Source organism: Carcharhinus amblyrhynchos, chromosome 16, assembly GCF_965287045.1.
Source record: "Carcharhinus amblyrhynchos chromosome 16, sCarAmb.v2.hapA, whole genome shotgun sequence".
NCBI classification, from domain to species: Eukaryota; Metazoa; Chordata; class Chondrichthyes; order Carcharhiniformes; family Carcharhinidae; genus Carcharhinus; species Carcharhinus amblyrhynchos.
Window position 1 is genome coordinate 10,030,563 of NC_137339.1, and position 20,404 is coordinate 10,050,966.

A 20,404-nucleotide genomic window follows, 5' to 3' on the forward strand; every position below is an offset into this window, starting at 1 on the left:
GATCTTGCTAGCAAAACAGGGCCAGTGAGATTGCATGAGGCAGCGTGGTGAGCCAGTAAGATCACACCCTTAGTCACTGGACTGTAAGTTTATTGGAATTATGGGTAACATGAACACTGCAATGAAGTTACTATGAAAATCCCCTACTCGCCATACCCCGGTGCCTGTTTGGGTAGACTGAGGAAGAATTTAGCATAGCCAATGCAACTAACCAGCATGCCTTTTGGACTGCAGGAGGAAACCAGAGTACCCGGAGGCTGATTGGCAGGAATAAATTGTCCCTAAATCAGATTCCCTCAATCTGGATGGCCATAAAACGTTAGACAGGGGTCGTGGGTGGAGAGGGGGAACTGGTGGTGTTGAGATGGCAGCGCGGACTCGTTGGGCCGAAAGGCCTGTTTCCTGGGCTGATTTTGTTCTTTGAAATCCACGCAAACAAGGGGAAAATGCGCAGACACATCACGTAGACAGTGACCCAAGCCAGGAAGCCAACCCAGGTCCCTGGTGCTGTAAGGCAGCAGTGCTAACCACTGTGACACCATGCCTTTTTATTAGCGCATTTAAAGAACCAAAGCATGAAATTGTTCATAGAAACCCATTTGGTTCATCGAGTCTCCACTGACCACAATTCCATCCAGGCCAAACACCCATATCCCTACATGTTTACCCGCTGATCCCTCTAACCTATGCATCTCAGGCCACTAAGGGGCAATTTTAGCATTGCCAATCAAACTAACCCGCACATCTTTGGACTGCTAATTAAAAGCAATTAATGACTGCTAGTCCCATCGATCTATTTCTATAAAATGTAGATCACAAACATTAGGGAATGATGCTCTGCTTGATGTAGTGAGGTGTACAATTAGCATTAATAATCAGCCACGATTTAATTGAATGGTTCTTGTTCCTTAAGTTATGATAAAGCTAATGATTGTTCCCCCGTGATGTTCTTATTAAACTAACTCATCTTCCATCTCCTCCAACTTCAAGCACTCTTGCTCCCACGTTCTGATGATGAGCCCACACAGGATATTAGTTAGCATCTGTGGAGGAGACCTATTTCCTGCAAATTGTCCTTTTGTTTTGTGAAGCCAAAGCCACAGAGCACACAGAATAAAATCACATCATATATAACTGTCGCTGTCAGATTACACCATCATTTTGCATACTTGCAATTTTGTGAGGTATTCATTAGTTTTAAGGCAGTATAACAAACTGTATTAACTCTAAAATAAACAAGGAAGTCTTTTCAGAATAGAATCATGTAATCAAAGTAAATTGTATTTTTATTTTGATATGTACACTATGTTCATGCTCAAGATAGGATACAATGTGCAATAACTCCTTTAGATTAAATGGAATATTTCCCCACTTGTTTTTGCAAGGGCACTTGCAAGAACAGTGAACAGTATGGTTCTGCCACCTTGAACCAGAGTGTCCACTTCTTCCCAAAATGGTCTCACTACTGTAAAGAATCACTGAAACGTACCCAATGAGCCTACGACAACTCAGATCATTATCACAGCCATGGTTCAAACTCCAGCTATATGGGAAGAGTAGGTGCAATTAAGTCTGCTTAAACTCAAATCCACGGTGAGAGGTCGATTTCTTCCATGTTACGTCCACTAGTGCCACCATGGCAGAGATCAGTGGCAAACATGGATAAAGCACAACTCATTCCACTGCTCTACCCCAAACAAAATGCCTCCATTCCTCACATTTTTGGTCCCCTGACAGTGGGGCAGGTGGGTGCTGTATTTATTACAGACAGCCACTCTAAGACTCCGACCTACAACATGTCGATCAGTCTTATAAAAAAAACTCCAGATTATTTGAAGATTGCTAACTACTATAACAGTGCATCAAATTGAACAAAACAAAATTAAACAGTAAAGTTTGTTTTAGTGTTTGCAGCAAACTCAACAGTCAGTTGAAACATGGTCAGAAAGCCACACTGCAGGAAAGTCTGCAGAGCCCCACAGATCTTGGAAGAAACTGGGCCATTGCAACATGAACACTAACTCCAACATCCAGTGCTGAACAGCATTTGAACATTCAGATATGTAAGACATGGGAACAGAATTAGGCCACTCAGCCCATCGAGTTTGCTCCACCATTCAATCGTGGCTGATACTTTTTTCATCCAGCTGTGATCTTATAAGATTAATGAAATACATTTTAGTCACTTCTAGTTCTATGTGTAGGTACAGCACCGACTACACTGTCATTCAGCAAAAATACAATCTAATGGATCATTCATATTGCTGGTTCCAGTACTATGTCTTATTTATGTTTTGCAATCCACTTAAAATATATTTTATCACACTAAAGGAACTGAGACTCCATTTTATAGAAGCATAATACTGGGCAATTTGATGGATGCCTATAAGATGATGCACAGGGGAGGGCCAGTGGTCACAATTTTAAGACATATAAGGCCACTTCTTTGTTATGAAAGGAATCTTTTGCCAGAGAATGGTGGAGATACTGCCACCTGGTTCGGTGAACACCAATTCACTGAATTCATTCAAGGGACCTATTTCTCTGCCTGGAGTAGAGATTGCTTTTTAGAAATGGGGGTCGCTGCGAGAAGTTATAAAGGCCAGCAATCTCCTGTGCTAATTTTGATCAGGTAGGAAGGGCGGTCGAGGAGTTCCCAATACATTCTCTCCCCACGTTGACCTGGGTTTTAAAATCCAGTTTCACGCGCCTCCTGGTTTATTTTTTCAAATGGATAGGGGGGTGTAGACACTGTGATGCAGTCGATATCACAATTATGAATCAGGCAGGATGGACCAGAGGGTCATTTTACTGTGAGTCAATGTTTGGACATATTTTACAACTGGAGAAAGATAGGTGGCTTCAAAACTTTTGAAATATTGCATATTGAGAAAGTAAAGTGTTTGATATATATCTGACAACACGGATAGATAAGTACAAGAAGAAAAAAAACAAAAGAGCAAGGCAAGAGTAGGAGACAGGACGATGAGCACAAAATCAGGCCTAAGAATTAAACCTTATCAGATGAGTGAAACTTTGAAAGGCTAGCTGAAGCAGGTACAAAACAGTCTTGGTTTGCAATTTTAATGCCACCCAAAGGTGCAATCATTTTCCATTATAAAGTCTGAAATACAAACTCTGAAAGATGTACAAGTCAAAAATTAATGTTTCATCTCCAATTCTACAAGTAATTTACATTTGTTAAATTAAAACAGATACTAACAACAAGAGTACCGACATTAGAGGGCATGACACTGGGAAGCTGCACTTTGACATGGTTGGTGTGAAGACTTCAACGCTGCTGTAGCTCTTAGGACAGTTTTAAAATGGAGGTCCATGTCTTTTTTAAGGATCCTGGGATGTTCCGTACATTATTGCAGGTAGCCTCAGTGGGGATACTGCTTGCTGCAAGATATCCCAAGGTTTCGTCACAGGTCCCGTGATCTGATGGCACAAAAAATTCTGAACTATGCCAGTTTTCACAACGTAAACACGGTTAAAAGTGTTTTCATTTCTCTCCTTTCGCAATTTAAAACTTGACGGGGCAGACAGCCGTTTTCAATCTTTAATCGAAGTGAATTGCAGTGTAAAAAATTATCCAAACAACCTGGAATAAAATAAAAGTTAAAAATTTAACAGGCTACACCTGAAAACAGTTTCACTCTGCACAAAATCTTAAGACAGATCTAGATAAAAGAAAATTATTCAAGTAGCACCCATCGAGTTACATATATCCACATTTGGGTAAAATATAAATAAAAGTTAATTGAACAAAGAAAATATCAGCACAGGAACAGGCTCTTCGGCCCTCCAAGCCTGTACTGAACATGCTGCCTGTCTGAACTCAAACCCCTTATCCTTTGGGTACCATATCTATCTATTCCCTTTCCATTCATGTATTTGTTCAGACACCACTTAAAAGTCGCTATCGTAGAAACCCTACAGTGCAGAAAGAGGCCATTCAGCCCATCGGGTCTGGACCAACCACAATCCCACCCAGGCCCTATCCCCATATCCCCACATATTTACCCATTAATCCCTCTAACCTACACATCCTGGGCCACTAAGGGACAATTTAGCATGGCCAATTAACCTAACCTGCACATCTTTGCACTGTGAGGGGAAACTGGAGCACCCGGAGGAAACCCACGCAGACGCGAGCTGAATGAGCAAACTCCAGACAGACAGTGACCCAACCTGGGAATCGAACCCAGGTCCCTGGAGCTGTGAAGCAGCAGTGCTAACACTGTGCTACCATGCCACCCCATCTGCTTCCACTACCTCCCCCAGCAGTGAGTTTCAGGCACCTACTACCCTTTATAAAAAATTTGCTTCATACAAGCCTGCTCTCAGGATCTCTCTCCTTACCTCCCGAAAGTGCACTCATAATGGGAATATGATTTCAAAAGTGCCATAATATGTGCAGCTCGAGAGGTGCTGTAGTATTGTAGCTAGCAATTGGACAATCACAGAATCCCTATTGTGCAGAAGGGGGCCTTTCGGACCTTCAAGTCTGCACCAACCACAATCCCACCCAGACCTATTCCTGCAACCCCACATATTGAGAGATTGAATAGACTGGGTCTGTACTCATTAGAGTTTAGAAGGCTGAGGGGGGATCTTTATAGAGACATAAAAGATAATGAAGGGGCTAGATAGGGTAGAGGTAGAGATTCTTCCCGCTTCGAAAGGATAGCAGAACTAGAGGGCACAGCTTCAAAATAAGGGAGGGGCAGTTTAGATCGGAGTTGAGGAGGACCTTCTTCACTCAAAGGGTGGTGAGTCTCTGGAATTCTCTGCCCATTGAAGTAGTGGAGGCTACCTCGCTGAATATATTTAAGTCACGGGTAGATAGGTTTCTGATAGACAAGGGAATTAAGGGTTATGGGGAGAAAGCGGGAAAGTGGAACTGATCCACTTCAGATCAGCCACGATCTTGTTGAATGGCGGGGCAGGCTCGAAGTTCTAGATGGCCTACTCCTCCTCCTATTTCATATGTTCTTATATTTTACCCTGCTAATTCCCTGAACTAAGAGGCAATTTAGTATTGCCAATCCACCTAATTTGCACATCTTTGGATTGTGGGAGGAAGCCCAAACACCCAGAGGAAACCCATGCAGACACGGGGAGAATGTGCAAATTCCACACAGTCACCTGAGGCTGGAATTGAACCCGGGTCCCGGCACTGAGAGGCAGTAGTGCTAACTGCTGTACCACTAGCAATCCAGAGACCCAGGGTAATGCTCTGGGGACCCGTGTTCAAATCCTACCATGACAGATGGTGAGATCTGAATCCAATAAAAATCTGGAATGAAAAGTCTAACAATGACCATGAAACCATTGTCAATTTATGTAAAAACCCTGGCTCACTATTTTCTTTGGGAAAGGAAACCTGCCATCCTTACCTGGTCTACATGTGACTCCAGACCGAGAGCAATGTTCTCAAATGCTCTTCGGGATTGACAATAAATGCAGGCCCAGCCAGCGATGCTCACATCCCATGAATGAACAAATAATTCTTCATCCACCAGCCCAGACAGAGAGCATCAACAGGCTCCGGATGGTATAAAAGATGAACTGATTTGCTCTCACCCGGCAAACTTTCCAGCAGAGCTCCAAAGATTGCGATGAAGAGCAGTATCATAGCCAAACATGATTTAGGCAGGGAAACAGAGAGCATCTTTAACCTCAACTAACACCAAGCTGCCTGAAATCAGGAAAGCTCAGCACAAAAGAGAAAAGAACAAATAAACAAACTTGCATTTCTGTATTACAACTTCAGGATCATGCATTTACAATTATTATGTTTTGAATAGACATTGGCGTGTTTTGTCCATCAATGTGTGATGGTGGAAAGGCAGGTTAATAGGGTGGTTAAAAAAAGCATATGGCACACTCGCCTTTATCAATTGAGGTATAGATTACAAAAGCAGAGAAGTCATGATGGAGTTGTATAGAACTTTGGTGGGGCCACAGCTGGAGTACTGTGTGCAGTTCAGGTCGCCACATTATAAGAAGGATGTCATTGCACTGGAGGGAGTGCAGAGGAGATTCACCAGGATGTTACCTGCGATGGAATATTTAAGTTATAAAGAAAGGTTGGATAGGCTTGGTTTGTTTTCTCTGGAGCAGAGAAGACTGAGGAGCAACCTGACTGAGGTGTTCAAGATTATGAGGGGCATGGACAGGGCGGATAAGTAGCAGCTGTTCCCCTTAGTTGAAGGGTCAGTTATGAAGAGACACAAGTTAAAAATGAGGTGTGGGAGGTTTAGGGGAGATTTGAGGAAAACCTTTTTATGCTGAGGGTGGTGATGATCTGGAAAACACTGCCTGGGAGGGTGGTGGAGGCAGGATGCCTCACATCCTTTAACAAGTACCTGGCACTCCATATGGGCCAAATGCTGGCAAGTGGGATTAGGAAAGCAGTTCAGGACCTTTCACGCGTTGGTGCAGACTCAATGGGCTGAAAGGCTTCTTTTGCACTGTAGTATTCTGTGAAGTGTAATCATTGTTGTAATGTAGGAAACAGCTAATTGTCACAATGCAGCTCCCACAAGCAGTAATAAGATAAAGACCCGATTCTGTGTCACGTTAGCGGAGGTTAGATATTTGCCAAGGCATTGCAGCATAGAATTTTATACATCCATCCAGGCAGGCAGGGTCTTGATTTAAGAACTCACTCAAAATAAAAACACACCGCTAGTAGTTCAGCACTCTCAGGAATGTACCAAATTGTCTGCCTGAATGATGAGCTGGAGTTTCTGAAGTGGGATTTGAAACCACAACTTTCTGACGCAGAGGCAGTGTGCAATCACTGAACCACAATGCAATCACGCCTTTTCATGCTCCTAATCAAGTGTTGCTACGTGTATGACATGACCTCTCAATGTAAGCTGATTTTTTCTTATAAATTGGTTCTATTTTTAATTTGACTGATTCACATTTCTGTTATTGAAAGCTAGTGAGCTCCTCGCAAGCATTCCCTGAAACCACGTCACTCTTTTCGTACAGAATTCCCCAGCTGTAATTCATCGTCATCCCCAGATGATCCACTCCCAAGTATCTCAACTCCATCCTCAACCAGCCAAAAGCAGGAACGCAACTCCAGCCTTCCTATCTCTGCACAGTTGTGACAAAGGACCCTATCCAACTTCCTTCCAACTCTTTGGAACAGCTCATTTTTTAAACAGAAATTAAGCATACTCTGACTGCTAAGGTAACCCGCTCCATTATGTATATAGGATAGCACAGAGACACAGTGGTTAATACTGCTGTCACACAGCGCCAGACACCAGGGTTCAATTCCGACCCTGGGTCACCGTGTGGAGTTTCCACATTCTGCATCCCACCCCCCACCGCTCCCCATTTCCGCACGGGTTTCCTCTGGATGCTCCAGTTTCCTCCCACAGTTCGAAAGACGTGCTGTTTCAGTGCATTGGCCGTGCTAAGTTCTCTCTCGGTGTATTTGAACAAACACCAGATTGTGGTGACTAGGAGATTTTTATAACAACGGCCGTGCAGAGACTCTGATAAGCAAACTTTAATTAGATAGTTTCAAAGCCCAGTTACTGTTTCTGGACATAGATAATAAACTAGCTATCTTGAATCAGCAGTCTCAGAAGTGGCTACAACAACAGAAAATGCTGAAACATCTCACCAGGTCTGACAGCATCTGTGGGGAGAGAATAGAGTCTAAATGTCCCTCTGTCAGGGCCCTGGCTCTATTCTCTCCTTGAGAACTCTGACGAAAAACAAAGAACAAAAACAGCCCAGGAAACAGGCCCTTTGGCCCAATGAGCCCGCGCCGCCATCCCAACACCACCAGTTCCGCTCCCCCCCTCCACCCATGACCCTTGCCTAATGTTTTATGGCCATCCACATTGAAGGGAAATCTGGTCTCGAAATGTTGGCTCTACTCTCTCCCTGCAGAAGCCGTCAGACCTGCTAAGATTTTCCAGCATTTTGTGTTTTTGTTTCAGATTCTAGCATCCGCAGTATTTTGCCTTTATCTGAGGACTTAATTGCTGGATTTTTCAAAATGCAACAGAAATGTTACTTAGCAGGATTTGTCTATATTATGTACACGTAGAAACAGCCAATTACCAAAAACAATGCAAAAGATGTCATGAATCCCTCTTTTGTTAGTTCCCATGTTCCGCCGTACTCTTCTTCATCTACTTGCTGAAAGCTGCTAAAGTAGAGATACAGAAGCCCAGCATTGATGAGACAAAATCTGGAAACAGAAAACCCAAAGATTATTTACACAGACACCTGTCCAACCTAGACATTACAACAGACAACAGGAAACAGAATATGGTGGAAATACTCTGCAGGTCTGACAACATCTGTGGAGAGAGAAACAGAGGTAACGTTTATGATGAGTCACATGAACTCGAAAAGTTAACTCTGTTTCTCTCTCCACAGATACTGCCAGACCTGCTTTTCTCCACCATTTTCCTTTTTTTATTTCAGATTTCCAGTATCCACAGTATTTTGCTTTTAAGGGAAGCGAGTCATTTAACTTTTTCGCTTACAAACTGATCCACTGAGGCCCACGCCACCATCTCCATCCGCAGATTCTGATTCATAATGAAGAGGATTCTCCCCTGCCTTGTTTCCCTCTGGGTGAATGTAGAGCAGGTATCACACTGATCTAACCAGGGGAGGGCAGGACACTGTTGCTTTATGCAAACTTTTCCTGGCCCATCCACAAACAAATGCTTTCCAGCAGATGTTGTTGGATTTTAGGCTGGTTGATTTTTCTCATTCCTGGGTTAGGGATGCAGAACACTGGCATTTTCAAAAACGAGCCATCAGGGTACCTGGATAATTTACCTCAAAAGCTTGCACAATTAGACTAAGGAAACACACCACAGCAGTAACTTACCCTGTTAGAAAATAATCTATATTCCTGAAAACAGTCAAAGAATCATAAAATCCCTGCAGTTCAGGAGGAGGCCATTCAGTCCATCAAACCTACACGACAACAATCTCATCCTGGCCCTATCTCCCACAATCTTAGATATTTACCCTGCTGGTTGCTGGTCTCCCACTAAGGGGCAATTTAGCATGGCCAATCTACCTAACCTGCACATCTTTGGACTGTGGGAGGAAATCGGAGAGCCCGGAGGAAACCCACGCAGATATGGGAAGAACGTGCAGACTCTAGACAATGAGCCAAGGCAGGAATTGAACCTGGGTCCCTGGTGCTGTGAGGCAGCAGTGTTAGGTGCTAAGCCATTGTACCGCCCTCCTATTCCACTTACAAATAAATACATGCTGTATTGGAAATTGAATAGAAACAACAGATCTAAAACAGTAAATTCCAGCAGGCAAGTAAATCCAGAATTTGTGTATCGAGCAGATTTCTGCTCAACAGTCTGTGTGTTTCTGAGAACAAATCTACTTGTCATAAAGCTATGCTGTGTATGGGGAGATGCTAGGGCTGCACAGTGGTTAGCTTGGGTCACTATCTGTGTAGAGCTTCCACGTTCTCCCCACGTCTGCGTGGGTTTCCTCCAGGTGCTCCAGTTTCCTCCCACAGTCCAAGTTGTGCGGGGTTAGGTTGATTGGCCATGCTAAATTACTCCAGGATGTGTAGGTGAGAGGGATTAGCAGGGTAAATGTGTGGTATTGTGGGGATAGGGCCTGGGGTGGGATTGTTATCAGTGCAGACCCGATGGCCGAACTGCCTCCTTCTGCACTGTAAGGTTTTATCGCCACAGTGTTAGTCCAGAAACTCAGTTAATGTTCTGGGAACCCAGGTTTGAATCCCAACATGGCAGATGGTACAATTTGAATTCAATAAAAAATATCTGGAATTAAGAATCCACTGATGACCATGAAACCATTGCTGATTGTCAGAAAACCCATTCAGTTCACTAATGTCTTTTAGGGAAGGAAATCTGCCATCCTTACCTGGTCTGGCCTAAATGTGACTCCAGAGCCACAGCAATGTGGTTTACTCTCAACTGCCCTCCAAGGGCAACTAGGGACGGGCAATAAACGCTGGCCCCCTTTTTTTAATTCATTCATGGGACTGGGTGTCGTTAGCTGGACAGCATTTAATGATGCGAGGCCTGATTTTAGTGGGAAAATAAAACTTAGGGAAAGGCCTTTAAATGTTCACAGGATTGTTTGTCTCAGCATTTTGTCCACCTTGTGTGGCTAACGCACAGACGGAATAACCTTTGGATTTGATGGTGCAACCAACCCCTCTGCAATTCATGAACACTGCTGGGAGAAATGGGCCTCATTTGTGGATAATATTTCAATCTTGAGTCAGATTAACACTGACAGTTGCTGACCCAACTCTCAATTCTGATGCAACACCAGGATGAAAGGGCTGCAGAACAAAACCCGGAGAAAACAAAATGCTATAAAAACTGGAATGTGAAGGGCGGGAACAGTCTGTTGTTGAGGCAAGACTCCCCTCAGTTCATAATCTTTGGTTTGATCAAAACTGACAATTTCCTGTTTCCTTCCCAACTGGTTAGGAGGTGTTAAATGGTATGTGAGCACATTTTCCAGAGATGGGGGAAACAGATCTTTCAAAAAAAAAAGAAAGAAATCCCATAACTGGAAACAATTTAGTAAAAGAACAGTAATTCCTCAAAATAATTGGACTGTCATAGTGGTTGGCACTGCCGCTGTCACAGCTCCAGGGACCCAGCTTCGATTCCTGGCTTCGGTGACTGTCAGTGTGGAGTTTGCACGTTCTCCCCGTGTTTGCGTGGGTTTCCTCCGGGTGCTCCGGTTTTCCTCCCACTCTCCAAAGAGGTACGGGTTAGGCTGATTGGCCATGCTAAATTGCTCCTTAGTGTCCCGAGATGCGTAGGATAGAGAGATTAGCAGGGTAAATATGTGGGGTTTTGGGAATAGGGCCTACGTGGGATTGTTGCTGGAGCAGACTCGATGGGTCAAAAGGCCTTCTTCTGCACTGCAGGGATTCTACGAAATCTGGCTTGAATAAATTCCCTCCTATTCCATTAATAAAGAAACACGAGGTGAACTTACATTGCTATTCCCAAGAATCCTTTAAGTGGAACAACTCCCCATATAACACCTAAAATGATTGCAATTATTTGTCGAAACCAGTAGATCACATCGAGAAACTCATCCTGGAAAGAGAAAAAACATTCGATTAACTTGGTCCACCTTTCTAAAAAAAACATGGAAAAGGAATCAATTCCAATTCAAGACTAACTTTTCAAAAGCTATTTTGGTAGGAATCTGGAACAAATCAGAAAGTATATAGTAACAGAATTGTGTCTTGATTGTGTGGAACATGTTGATCAGAGGTCCAAATGCAGAATATGACAATACAGAATATAGAATATGACACCAAACCATATAAGGACATATTAGACCAGATGACCAATATCCTGACCAAAGAGGGACATTTTAAGGAATGCTTTAAAGGAAAGGAAGGTGGGTGGGTAGGAAGGTGGGTGGGGAGGAAGGAAGGAAGGAAGGTGGGTGGGTGGGGAGGAAGGAAGGTGGGTGGGGAGGACGGAAGGAAGGAAGGTGGGTGGGGAGGACGGAAGGAAGGAAGGTGGGTGGGGTGCACATGATTTGAGTTTCCAGCCTACATAATATTGTAATGCTGAATCCATGCCTACTGAAGGAATAGAGCAAGGTCAAATTTGAAAATGGACTTTGTTGCAGTGTTAACCCTATCCAATTGAACGCACTTTCTTTGATCCTCCCTTCCACAATTTTAAACACTCTTATCAAAACCTGTAATTAACAGAACTTATTCAATATGTTTTCATTCTTAAAAAAAAAATCAATGTGTTTCTTAATCGCTTCCTTTGCTTCGCAGGGCTCATGATTATACCATCCATTCCAAAAAAATGTTTTTCTTTAAACTTGAAAGCCTTGTTGCCATTAAAGTTGAGTCAGGATGAAAACACAAAATGCCCTAGTTTCATCCATGTGTTCCTCTTTAACTCCTACAGGAAATCTTCAGCTTAGCTTTAATTTTAAACAATGCTCAAAAATCTCTGGTGTTGTTGCTTACATCTTGCACTTACACAAGTTCCTCCTTTATCTTAGTAAAACATTGCAAAACACTTCCCCTCGAGTGTTAACAGACAGAAAATAACACCGTGTCACTAAAGGAGATATCAGGACACGCATTTAATGGCTCGGTTAGAGACAGGTTTCAAGGAACATCTTAAGGAGACAAAGAGCGGTGGGGAGGTTTGTAGAATACTTACAATACAGAAGGACGCATTTCGGCCCATCAAGTCTGTACTGACCACAATCCCACCCAGGCCCTATTTCCCTTACTTACCTTGTTAATCCGCCTGACACTAGGGTCAATTTAACATGGTCAATTAACCTAACCTGCACATCTTTGGACTGTGAGACGAAACCGGAACACCCGGAGAAAACCCACGCAGACAAGGGGAGAAACTGCAAACTCCCACAGAGTGAAAGTGGGAACTCTCTGTTTGGGAGGGAATTCACAACACTTACCGTTTCGACATGAAGGCACAGCTACTAAAGGTGGAATATTGGAGATGTGCAAGAGTTTGAGGTCTGGAGCACATTCATAATGTTTAGTTGGTAACCTGGGGTAAACTTCTCAGATACTTCGAATCATAGACCGATACTACACACCATTCAGCCGATCACATCTCTCCAAGTTCTTTGAAAGAGCTATTCAATTAGCTTCACTTCCTGGCTCTTTCCCCTGCAATTTCTTTTTCCTTCCTCAAGTATTTATCCAATTCCATTTGGAGAGCTACTATTGAATCTGCTTCCACGACCCTTACAGGCAGCTCAGTGTAGATAATGATAACTCGCTGCATAAAAAAAAAACATAATTTCTCCTCTGGTTCTATTGCTAATCACTTTAAATCAGTGCCCCCTGGTTACTGACACTTTGGCCACAAGAAAGTTTCTCCTTATTTACTCTATCAAAATGAACACTATCTAATCTCCTCTTAACATTCACTGCTCTGAAAACAACCTCAGTTTCTCCATCGATCCATATAACTGAAGTTGCTCTTGCACGGTGATTACTCTGTTAATTTTTTCTTGCATCCTCTGAGACACCTCGACATCCCTCCTAAAATGGGGTGCCCTTAAATAAATACAATAGTCCAGGCAAGCTACTTCTGTTGGGAAGTGACGTGACTAGGCCCTGGAGTTTCAAATGACATTTTGATCACTGGAAGCTCACCTAGGCCAACAGATAAATGCCAGCACTTTAAAGTTTATTTATTAGTATCACAAGTAGTCTTACATTAACACTACAATGAACTGAAAATCCCCAGTCGCCACACTCCGGTGCTTGCTTGGGTACACCGAGTAGGAATTTAGCATGGCCAATGCACCTAACTAGCACGTCTTTCAGACTGTGGGAGGAAACTGGTGCACCCGGAGGAAACCCACCAGACACAGGAAAAACATGCAGACTCCATACAGAAAATGACTCAAGCTGGGAATCAAACCTGGGTTCCTGGCACAATGAGACAGCAGTGCTAATTGCTGTGTCACTCTTAATCTGCAGCAGGAACTTGGTATTCTGTTGCTACTCTGCTGTGCCTTTAGAATCACTTCTTTAAATAGGCAAATATAATTGATTTTAGCTACTAGTAAACTGAAGTCAATTGGAGAGTTTAGTGAATCACAGCATTCAGTTGAAGGACTGGTTCCTTAGCTGTGAAAATGTGAGATAATGGAGTTTGACGGATGCTATTTAGATAGACAGACAGAAAGATCCTGAACTGCAATGTGGACAACAATTAGCATGTAATAATAAAAATGCCAAAACTCAAACTTTCCTACAAAACAAGACTGCCTACCCTTCAAAAGAGAAGACTCAAGCAAACAGCATAAAACAGGTTTTTCAGAAAATCCATTCTATCTACTTGGAATTCTTTTGGAAAAATAACTTGGTGCCCTGCTGCAGGATCAAGTGAATGTAATTTAAGCAATCAAACTGGGTCTCTACCCAAATCTATCACTTCAGCAAAATTTATGTCAATGATCAGAAAATAACTTTTAAAATGATCTTGCATAACTAGTTTTATTGTATATAAACTTACATATTTTTATCTTTCACAATGCTAATCATCACTGACTAAAATTAAGACACACAATCTTAAAGTCTTCTATGTTCACAATTACAACTCAATATAGAAAATGCTCCATAAACTTGACGTATTTCGCTTGGCTGTGTGACAACAGTTATGATCCTGGATCAGGCCCATGTGTTTTGGTAAGACTCAGTTAAGGACCAGGAATGTTTTGTTTAATAAGAGGCAAAATTTGAGATTCAAGACACTTGCTCAGCGAATAAAGCCACAAGATTCTGCGAATTTTTAACAAAAAACAAACTTTACTCTGCAAAGTCAGAAAGTCAAAGCTAACTGCAATATCTATCTAGCATGCTAACATTCAGGATTAATATGTAAATTAACAGGCAAACGGCAGTCAAGCACTTCACACTGCACAGTAAATGACTTAAAAGTTTATTCATCACAAGTAGGCTTACATTAACACTGCAATGAAGTTACTGTGAAAATCCCCTAGTTGCCATACTCCAGCACCTGTTTGGGTACACTGGAGGAGAATTTTGCTTGGCCAATGCACCTGACCAGCTCATTTTTTGGATTGTGGGAGGAAACAGAGCACTCAGAGGAAATCCACGCAGATGTGGGGAGAATGTGCAAGTTTTGCACAAGCTGGGAATGGAACCCAGGACCCTGACATTGTGAGGCAAAAGTGCTAACCACTGTGCCACCCCATATGCTGCCAGAACAGATTCCACAGATACTCAACAACCCACCCAGATACTCTGTTTCTCTCTCCACCTTAAGAGTCATATTGGACTCCGTTTTTCTCTCTGCAGATGTTGCCAGATCTGCTGAGTTTTTCCAGCACTTTGTTTTCATTTCAGATCTCCAGCATCCGCAGTCTTTTGCTTTTGTCCACTGAAATTCTTTCAAGTATCACGATGGATTCCAGTCTTACTTTCAAGTAAGCAGTCAGTATTGCATCACATTCCTGATCTGTGCCTCGTAAATGGCGGACAGGCTTTTGGGAGTCAGGAGGTGAATTACTCGCTGCATAATTCCCAGCCTCTGACCTGGTCTTGCAGCCACAGAATTCATATGGCTGATCCAGTATAATCCCCTAGATGTTGATGGGGGGGGGGGGGGGGGGGGGGGTGTGATTATTGAAGGCAATCACTGAATTACATCAATAAAAATGAAAGTTGTTTTTGCTATTAATAGCTTGCATGTAAAAAAAATTTCATTTGATCACTTAGCAAGCATGGCATAAATTGAATACACGATGAGAGGTCCACTATACAAGATAGACACAGCTTAGACCCTGTGGCTCATCAGTGACCTTTCATTTTCCATCACGTTTCTGTGATTATACTCCTATGATCTCTGACACAGTGTACCTTCTAACAGTGAGAACTGCTGTAATTGAAGCTTACAAACCAAAAGTGGGTTATAACTCTTATCTTGCTGCGTCCAATTATTTTAATAGCCACTTCATGTTTTATGCAAGAACAATCAAATATCACACCATGCTATTCAGAATCTTCACCTCAATTTGTCATTAACTAACCCCATCCAATCCAAATTTGTTTCAACAAAAGATCTAAACTAAATTAACAGTGTTGGAACAGTGCCTGCAAAGAAAAGTGAGAGTGTTGTTGATTTTTCAGATGTATATCCTTCATCAGAACTTTCACCAGGAGGTGTAGAGCATTTGGCTGCAGTGTGAAACACTACTGAGCAACCATCTAGAACCATTTGGGGTTCCTTGAGTGTTTCAAAAGCATAGTGCAGTGGAGTCTGTATTATTAAATGATTTCAAGAAAAAGATAGATATATTTCTGATAGAAAAAACGGGATAAAGAGACATGGGGAACGTACAGGGAGGTAGATTTGAAACCAGGGAGAGATCAGCCAAGATCTGACTGAATGGCGGAGCTCGAAGGGCTGAACTGCCTACATCCGTTCCTAATTCCTAATGTTCTGATATAGAAAACCAAATAGTTACAAACATACAGCTACATACAAATATGTAAATTCTTTGCTTCAAAGATTTTCCAGGAGATTCATGTTAAAAATGTTCAGATAGTCCTCTGCAGTACTACCATGTCGCATAGTCAACATAAACCTTCCATTTATTTTCAAATTGCTCTGCGGTTACAACGCATTGATACCTACTTCTAATGCGCAAGATCTCAGTCACTAAAACTTGAGGTATATCAATTCCTGACCACTGTATATTTACAAGGAAGTGGTAGAGACATTTTTATGAAAAGAACACCACTTAACACGTTTCCAGTCCCTCAAACCAACTGTTTTACAATTTGTGATAATGCAGGTCTCTGCATGTCTTGCATTATCATTAGCATCATCACTTGACGTGTTTAGCATATTATTTCTCGAAGGATTGTGATCGCAGCCCAGTTGATAAGACAAACCAGCCTCCCATCCATTGATGCAGTCGGCCTTTCCCCCGCCTCATGTTAGTCGCAATCCATTATTAGAAATTTGCATTTATGGTAATACTCTTCAGCTTGTGAGATTTGATTATTATTGTCCCATGCATTGGAATACACTGAACAGTATTGTTTCTTGCGCTATACAGACAAAACATACTGTTTATAGAGTACACAGCGGAGAGGGAAAGGAGATGATGCAGTATATAGCGTTACAGTCATAGCTAGAGTGTACAGAAAGATCAACTTAACATAAGATTCATTCAAAAGTCTGATGGTAGCAGGGATGAAGCTGTTCTTGAGTCGGTTGATGTGTGTTCTCAGACTTCTGTAACTTTTTCCTGACAGAAGAAAGTGGGTGTGTGGGGCCTTGATTATGCCGACTGCTTTTCTGAGTAAGGAGTATCTAGATAGGCTGGGCGAATGGGCCAGGAAATGGCAAATGGAATTTACTGTTGGCAAGTGCGAGGTAGTCCACTTTGGTAGGAATAATGGTAGGAAGGATTATTACTTACGGGGCGAAAAACTGCAGCAGGCGACGGTGCAGAGGGACCTCGGGGTCCTTGTGCATGAGTCACAAAAACCCAGCTTGCAGGTGCAGCAGGTGGTCAGGAAGGCGAATGGGATGCTGGCCTTCATAGCGAGGGGGATTGAATATAAAAGTAGGGAGGTCTTGCTGCGGCTGTATAGGGCATTGGTGAGGCCGCAGCTGGAGTACTGTGTGCAGTTTTGGGCACCGTACTTACGCAAGGATATTTTGGCCTTGGAGGGCGTGCAGAGGAGGTTTACTAGGCTGATGCCGGAGTTGAGGGGGTTGAGCTATGAGGAGAGGCTGAATAACCTAGGCTTGTACTCGTTAGAGTTTAGAAGAATGAGGGGAGATCTCATTGAGACGTATAAGATGATGAATGGGATGGATAGGATAGAGGTGGAGAGACTCTTCCCGCTCAGAAAGGATAGTAGGACTAGGGGGCACAGCCTCAAGATAAAGGGGGGGCGGTTTAGAACGGAGTTGAGGAGGAACTTCTTCACTCAAAGGGTGGTGAATCTCTGGAATTCTCTGCCCGTTGAAGTGGTGGAGGCTACCTCGCTAAATATTTTTAAGACGCAGGTTGATGGGTTTTTGATAAGAGAGGGGATTAAGGGTTATGGGGAGAGGGCGGGAATGTGGAACTGAGCCACGACAGATCAGCCATGATCTTATTGAATGGCGGGGCAGGCTCGAAGGGCTAGATGGCCTACTCCTGCTCCTATTTCTTATGTTCTTATGTAACACCAGGTTGAAGTCCAACAGGTTTATCTGGTAGCACAAGCCAAGTTGTGAGGCTTCTTACTGTGCTTACCCCAGTCCTATGCCAGCATCTTCACATCATGTTTTTCTGAGGAAGCGGGAAATGTTGGCCGCACCAATGGATGGGATGCTGGTTTGTCTGATGGATTGGGCTGCAATCAGAGGGGTTACTTGTTAATTCTTGCAGTCTTGCACAGAGCAGGAGCCATACCAAGCTGTGATGCATACGCAGAGGATGTTTTTTCTAGGGTGCATCTATAAAAAAAATCTTCAACTTGTGAGATGATCTTGATCCAGTGGCTCAGGTTGCTGTGATTTCTTAAGTGGTTAGTTTTGCTGCCTCATGATGCCAGAGACCTAAGTTCAATTCCTGGTTTGGGTCACTATCTGTGCTGAATCTGCACATTCTCCCCATGTCTGTGTGGGTTTCCTCTGGGTGCTCCCACAGTCCAAAGGACATACTAGTTAGGTGCATTGGCTGTGTTAAAATTCTCCCTCCCAAGCAGTTAAAGTTTATTTATTAGTCACAAGTAAGACTTCCATTAACACTGCAGTGAAGTTACTGTGAAATTCCCACAGTCCAGCACCTGTTCAGGTCAATGCACCTAACCAGCAGGTCTTTCACACTATGGGAGGAAACCGGAGCACCCGGAGGAAACCCACGCAGGCACGGGGAGGAGGTATCTGCAAACTCCACACAGACAAGTGACCCAAGCTGGGAATCGAACACAGGCTCCTGGCGCTGTGAAACAGCAGTGCTAGCCACTGTTGAGGTGCTGGTGTGGGCAACAAAGGGATTTTCACAGTAACTTCACTGCAGTGTTAATATGAGCCTTAGTTGTGACACTAACTTTGAAAACTTTTTTCCCTCTCTCTGGAGAGGCAGCCTAAGTTTGGGAGGGAGGGGGTAACAGAAGGAGATTTTCCAGTGGGGATGATGTGGAGGGTTTTCCATGGTGGGCGTTGAGATGAGAGTGGCAGCAGTGGCTGCACTCCCACAGATATACACACACAGGCACAGCCAGCCAGGGCGCTGCTGGCTCGGGCCTTGCCCCACTCACTCACACTCTCTCCCTCACCTCAATCACTTCACCCACTCTCCTCACCTTATCTTCCCAGGCTGCGTTACTCTTCAACACTTTGCTCCAGACCGACACTTTCACGCCACCGTTGGCCAGGAGGTGCTCCCTGGACTTGCCCCCGCTCATTCTCCTGTCAGGCCGGCTTCTTTTTCCCCACCCCCTCGCTCGATCGGCCGACCCCGGACTCTGCCACACTCCGCCAGCCCTCGCCGACTCCACGCCAACTGCGGGCGCCGCCCCCGCGCATGCGCGCCCACACCGCGGCCGGGGTGTAGGAAGAGTACTCCGGTAGACCGGCATCCCCCCCGGCGGGGGCCAGGACGCCGAGCTGGGCGCCGCCATCTTCCCCCGCCACCCAGACCCTGATCACGTGATGAGCGCTACTTGGTTCTGTTGCTGAGACCTGGCCCAGTCTTTCATCCCCCCTATCATTAGGCTAAGATCAAGCCCCACATGGGGGTAGTGTCTTATCTTGTCAGCTTGGATCTTGTTTACATCTCTTGTGGGCACCATGAATTGGATTCAACTTGGTTTTTGGAGCAAGCAAAGTTTAAAATTTATTTATTAGTGTTGCAAGTAGGCTCACATTAACACTGCAATGAAGTTACTGTGAAAATCCCCCAGTCGCCACATTCTGGTGCCTGTCCGGGTACACTGAAGGAGAATTTACCGTGACCAATGCACCTAACCAGCACATCTTTCGGACTGTGGGAGGAAACCGGAGCACCCGGAGGAAACCCATGCAGACACGGGGAGAATGTGCAATCTCCGCACAGAAATTTGATTTGATTTATTATTGTCACATGTGAAAAGTATTGTTTCTTGCGCGCTATACAGACAAAGCATACTGTTCATAGAGAAGGAAATGAGAGCGTGCAGAATGTAGTGTTACAGTCATAGCTAGGGTGTAGAGAAAGATCAACTTAATGCGAGGTAGGTCCATTCAAAAGTATGATGGTAGCAGGGAAGAAACTTCTTGAGTCAGTTGGTACGTGACCTCAGACTTCAGTATCTTATTTCCAACGGAAGAAGTTGGAAGAGAGAATGTCCGGGGTGCATGGGGACAGACACCCAAGCTGGGAATCAAACCTGGGTCCCTGGCGCTGTGAGGTTGCAGTGCTAATCAGTATGTGCGTTCAGTCACTCTGTTGACCTTCTGGATTATAAGAATGGAATCACTTTTTTAAAAAATATCATTTGGTTCTTTCAATATTTTCATCTCCTGTTGGACCGTAAGATGTAGGAGCAGCAATAGGTCAATCATCCCATTGAGTCTGCCATTCAATGAGATCATGACTGATCTGTTTTAATAATCTTCAACTCTACTTTCCTGCCTCATCCCCATAACCCTGATTCTTTTACTGATTAAAAATCTGTCAATCACTACCTTGAACATACTTAATGACCTAGATTCCACAGCTCTCTGCAGTACAGAATTCTGCAGATTCATTACCTTCTGAGAGAAGAAATTCCTTCTCATCTCTATCTTAAATGGGCGACGCCTTAATCTGAGACCCCTGTGGTCCTAGACTCTCCCACAAGGGGAAA

General features: G+C 43.7%; 1 protein-coding gene across 1 annotated transcript; it reads right to left on the reverse strand.

Moving 5' to 3' along the window:
- Positions 1 to 1,765: 1,765 nt before the first annotated feature.
- rab5if (RAB5 interacting factor) lies at positions 1,766 to 19,066 on the reverse strand. The gene is made up of 4 exons (XM_080204679.1): positions 18,881 to 19,066; positions 11,017 to 11,120; positions 8,104 to 8,233; positions 1,766 to 3,607 (listed from the first exon to the last, which is right to left on the reverse strand). The coding sequence occupies exons 1-4, from the start codon at positions 18,980 to 18,982 to the stop codon at positions 3,566 to 3,568; spliced, it is 378 nt and encodes a 125-aa protein (XP_080060805.1). The 5' UTR covers positions 18,983 to 19,066; the 3' UTR covers positions 1,766 to 3,565.
- Between the last annotated feature and the right edge of the window lie 1,338 nt (positions 19,067 to 20,404).

Bases quoted from the DNA above. Each gene is read 5' to 3' on its own strand.
- rab5if (XM_080204679.1), bottom strand. From the start codon at position 18,982: ATGAGCGGGGGCAAGTCCAGGGAGCACCTCCTGGCCAACGGTGGCGTG. The intron at 11,121-18,880 runs GTGAGGAGAGTG...TTCTCTTTCCAG, and splicing joins ACGCAGCCTGGGAAGATAAG to GATGAGTTTCTCGATGTGAT. The intron at 3,608-8,103 runs GTAATTGGCTGT...ATTTTATTCCAG, and splicing joins CATCTTTTGCATTGTTTTTG to GTTGTTTGGATAATTTTTTA.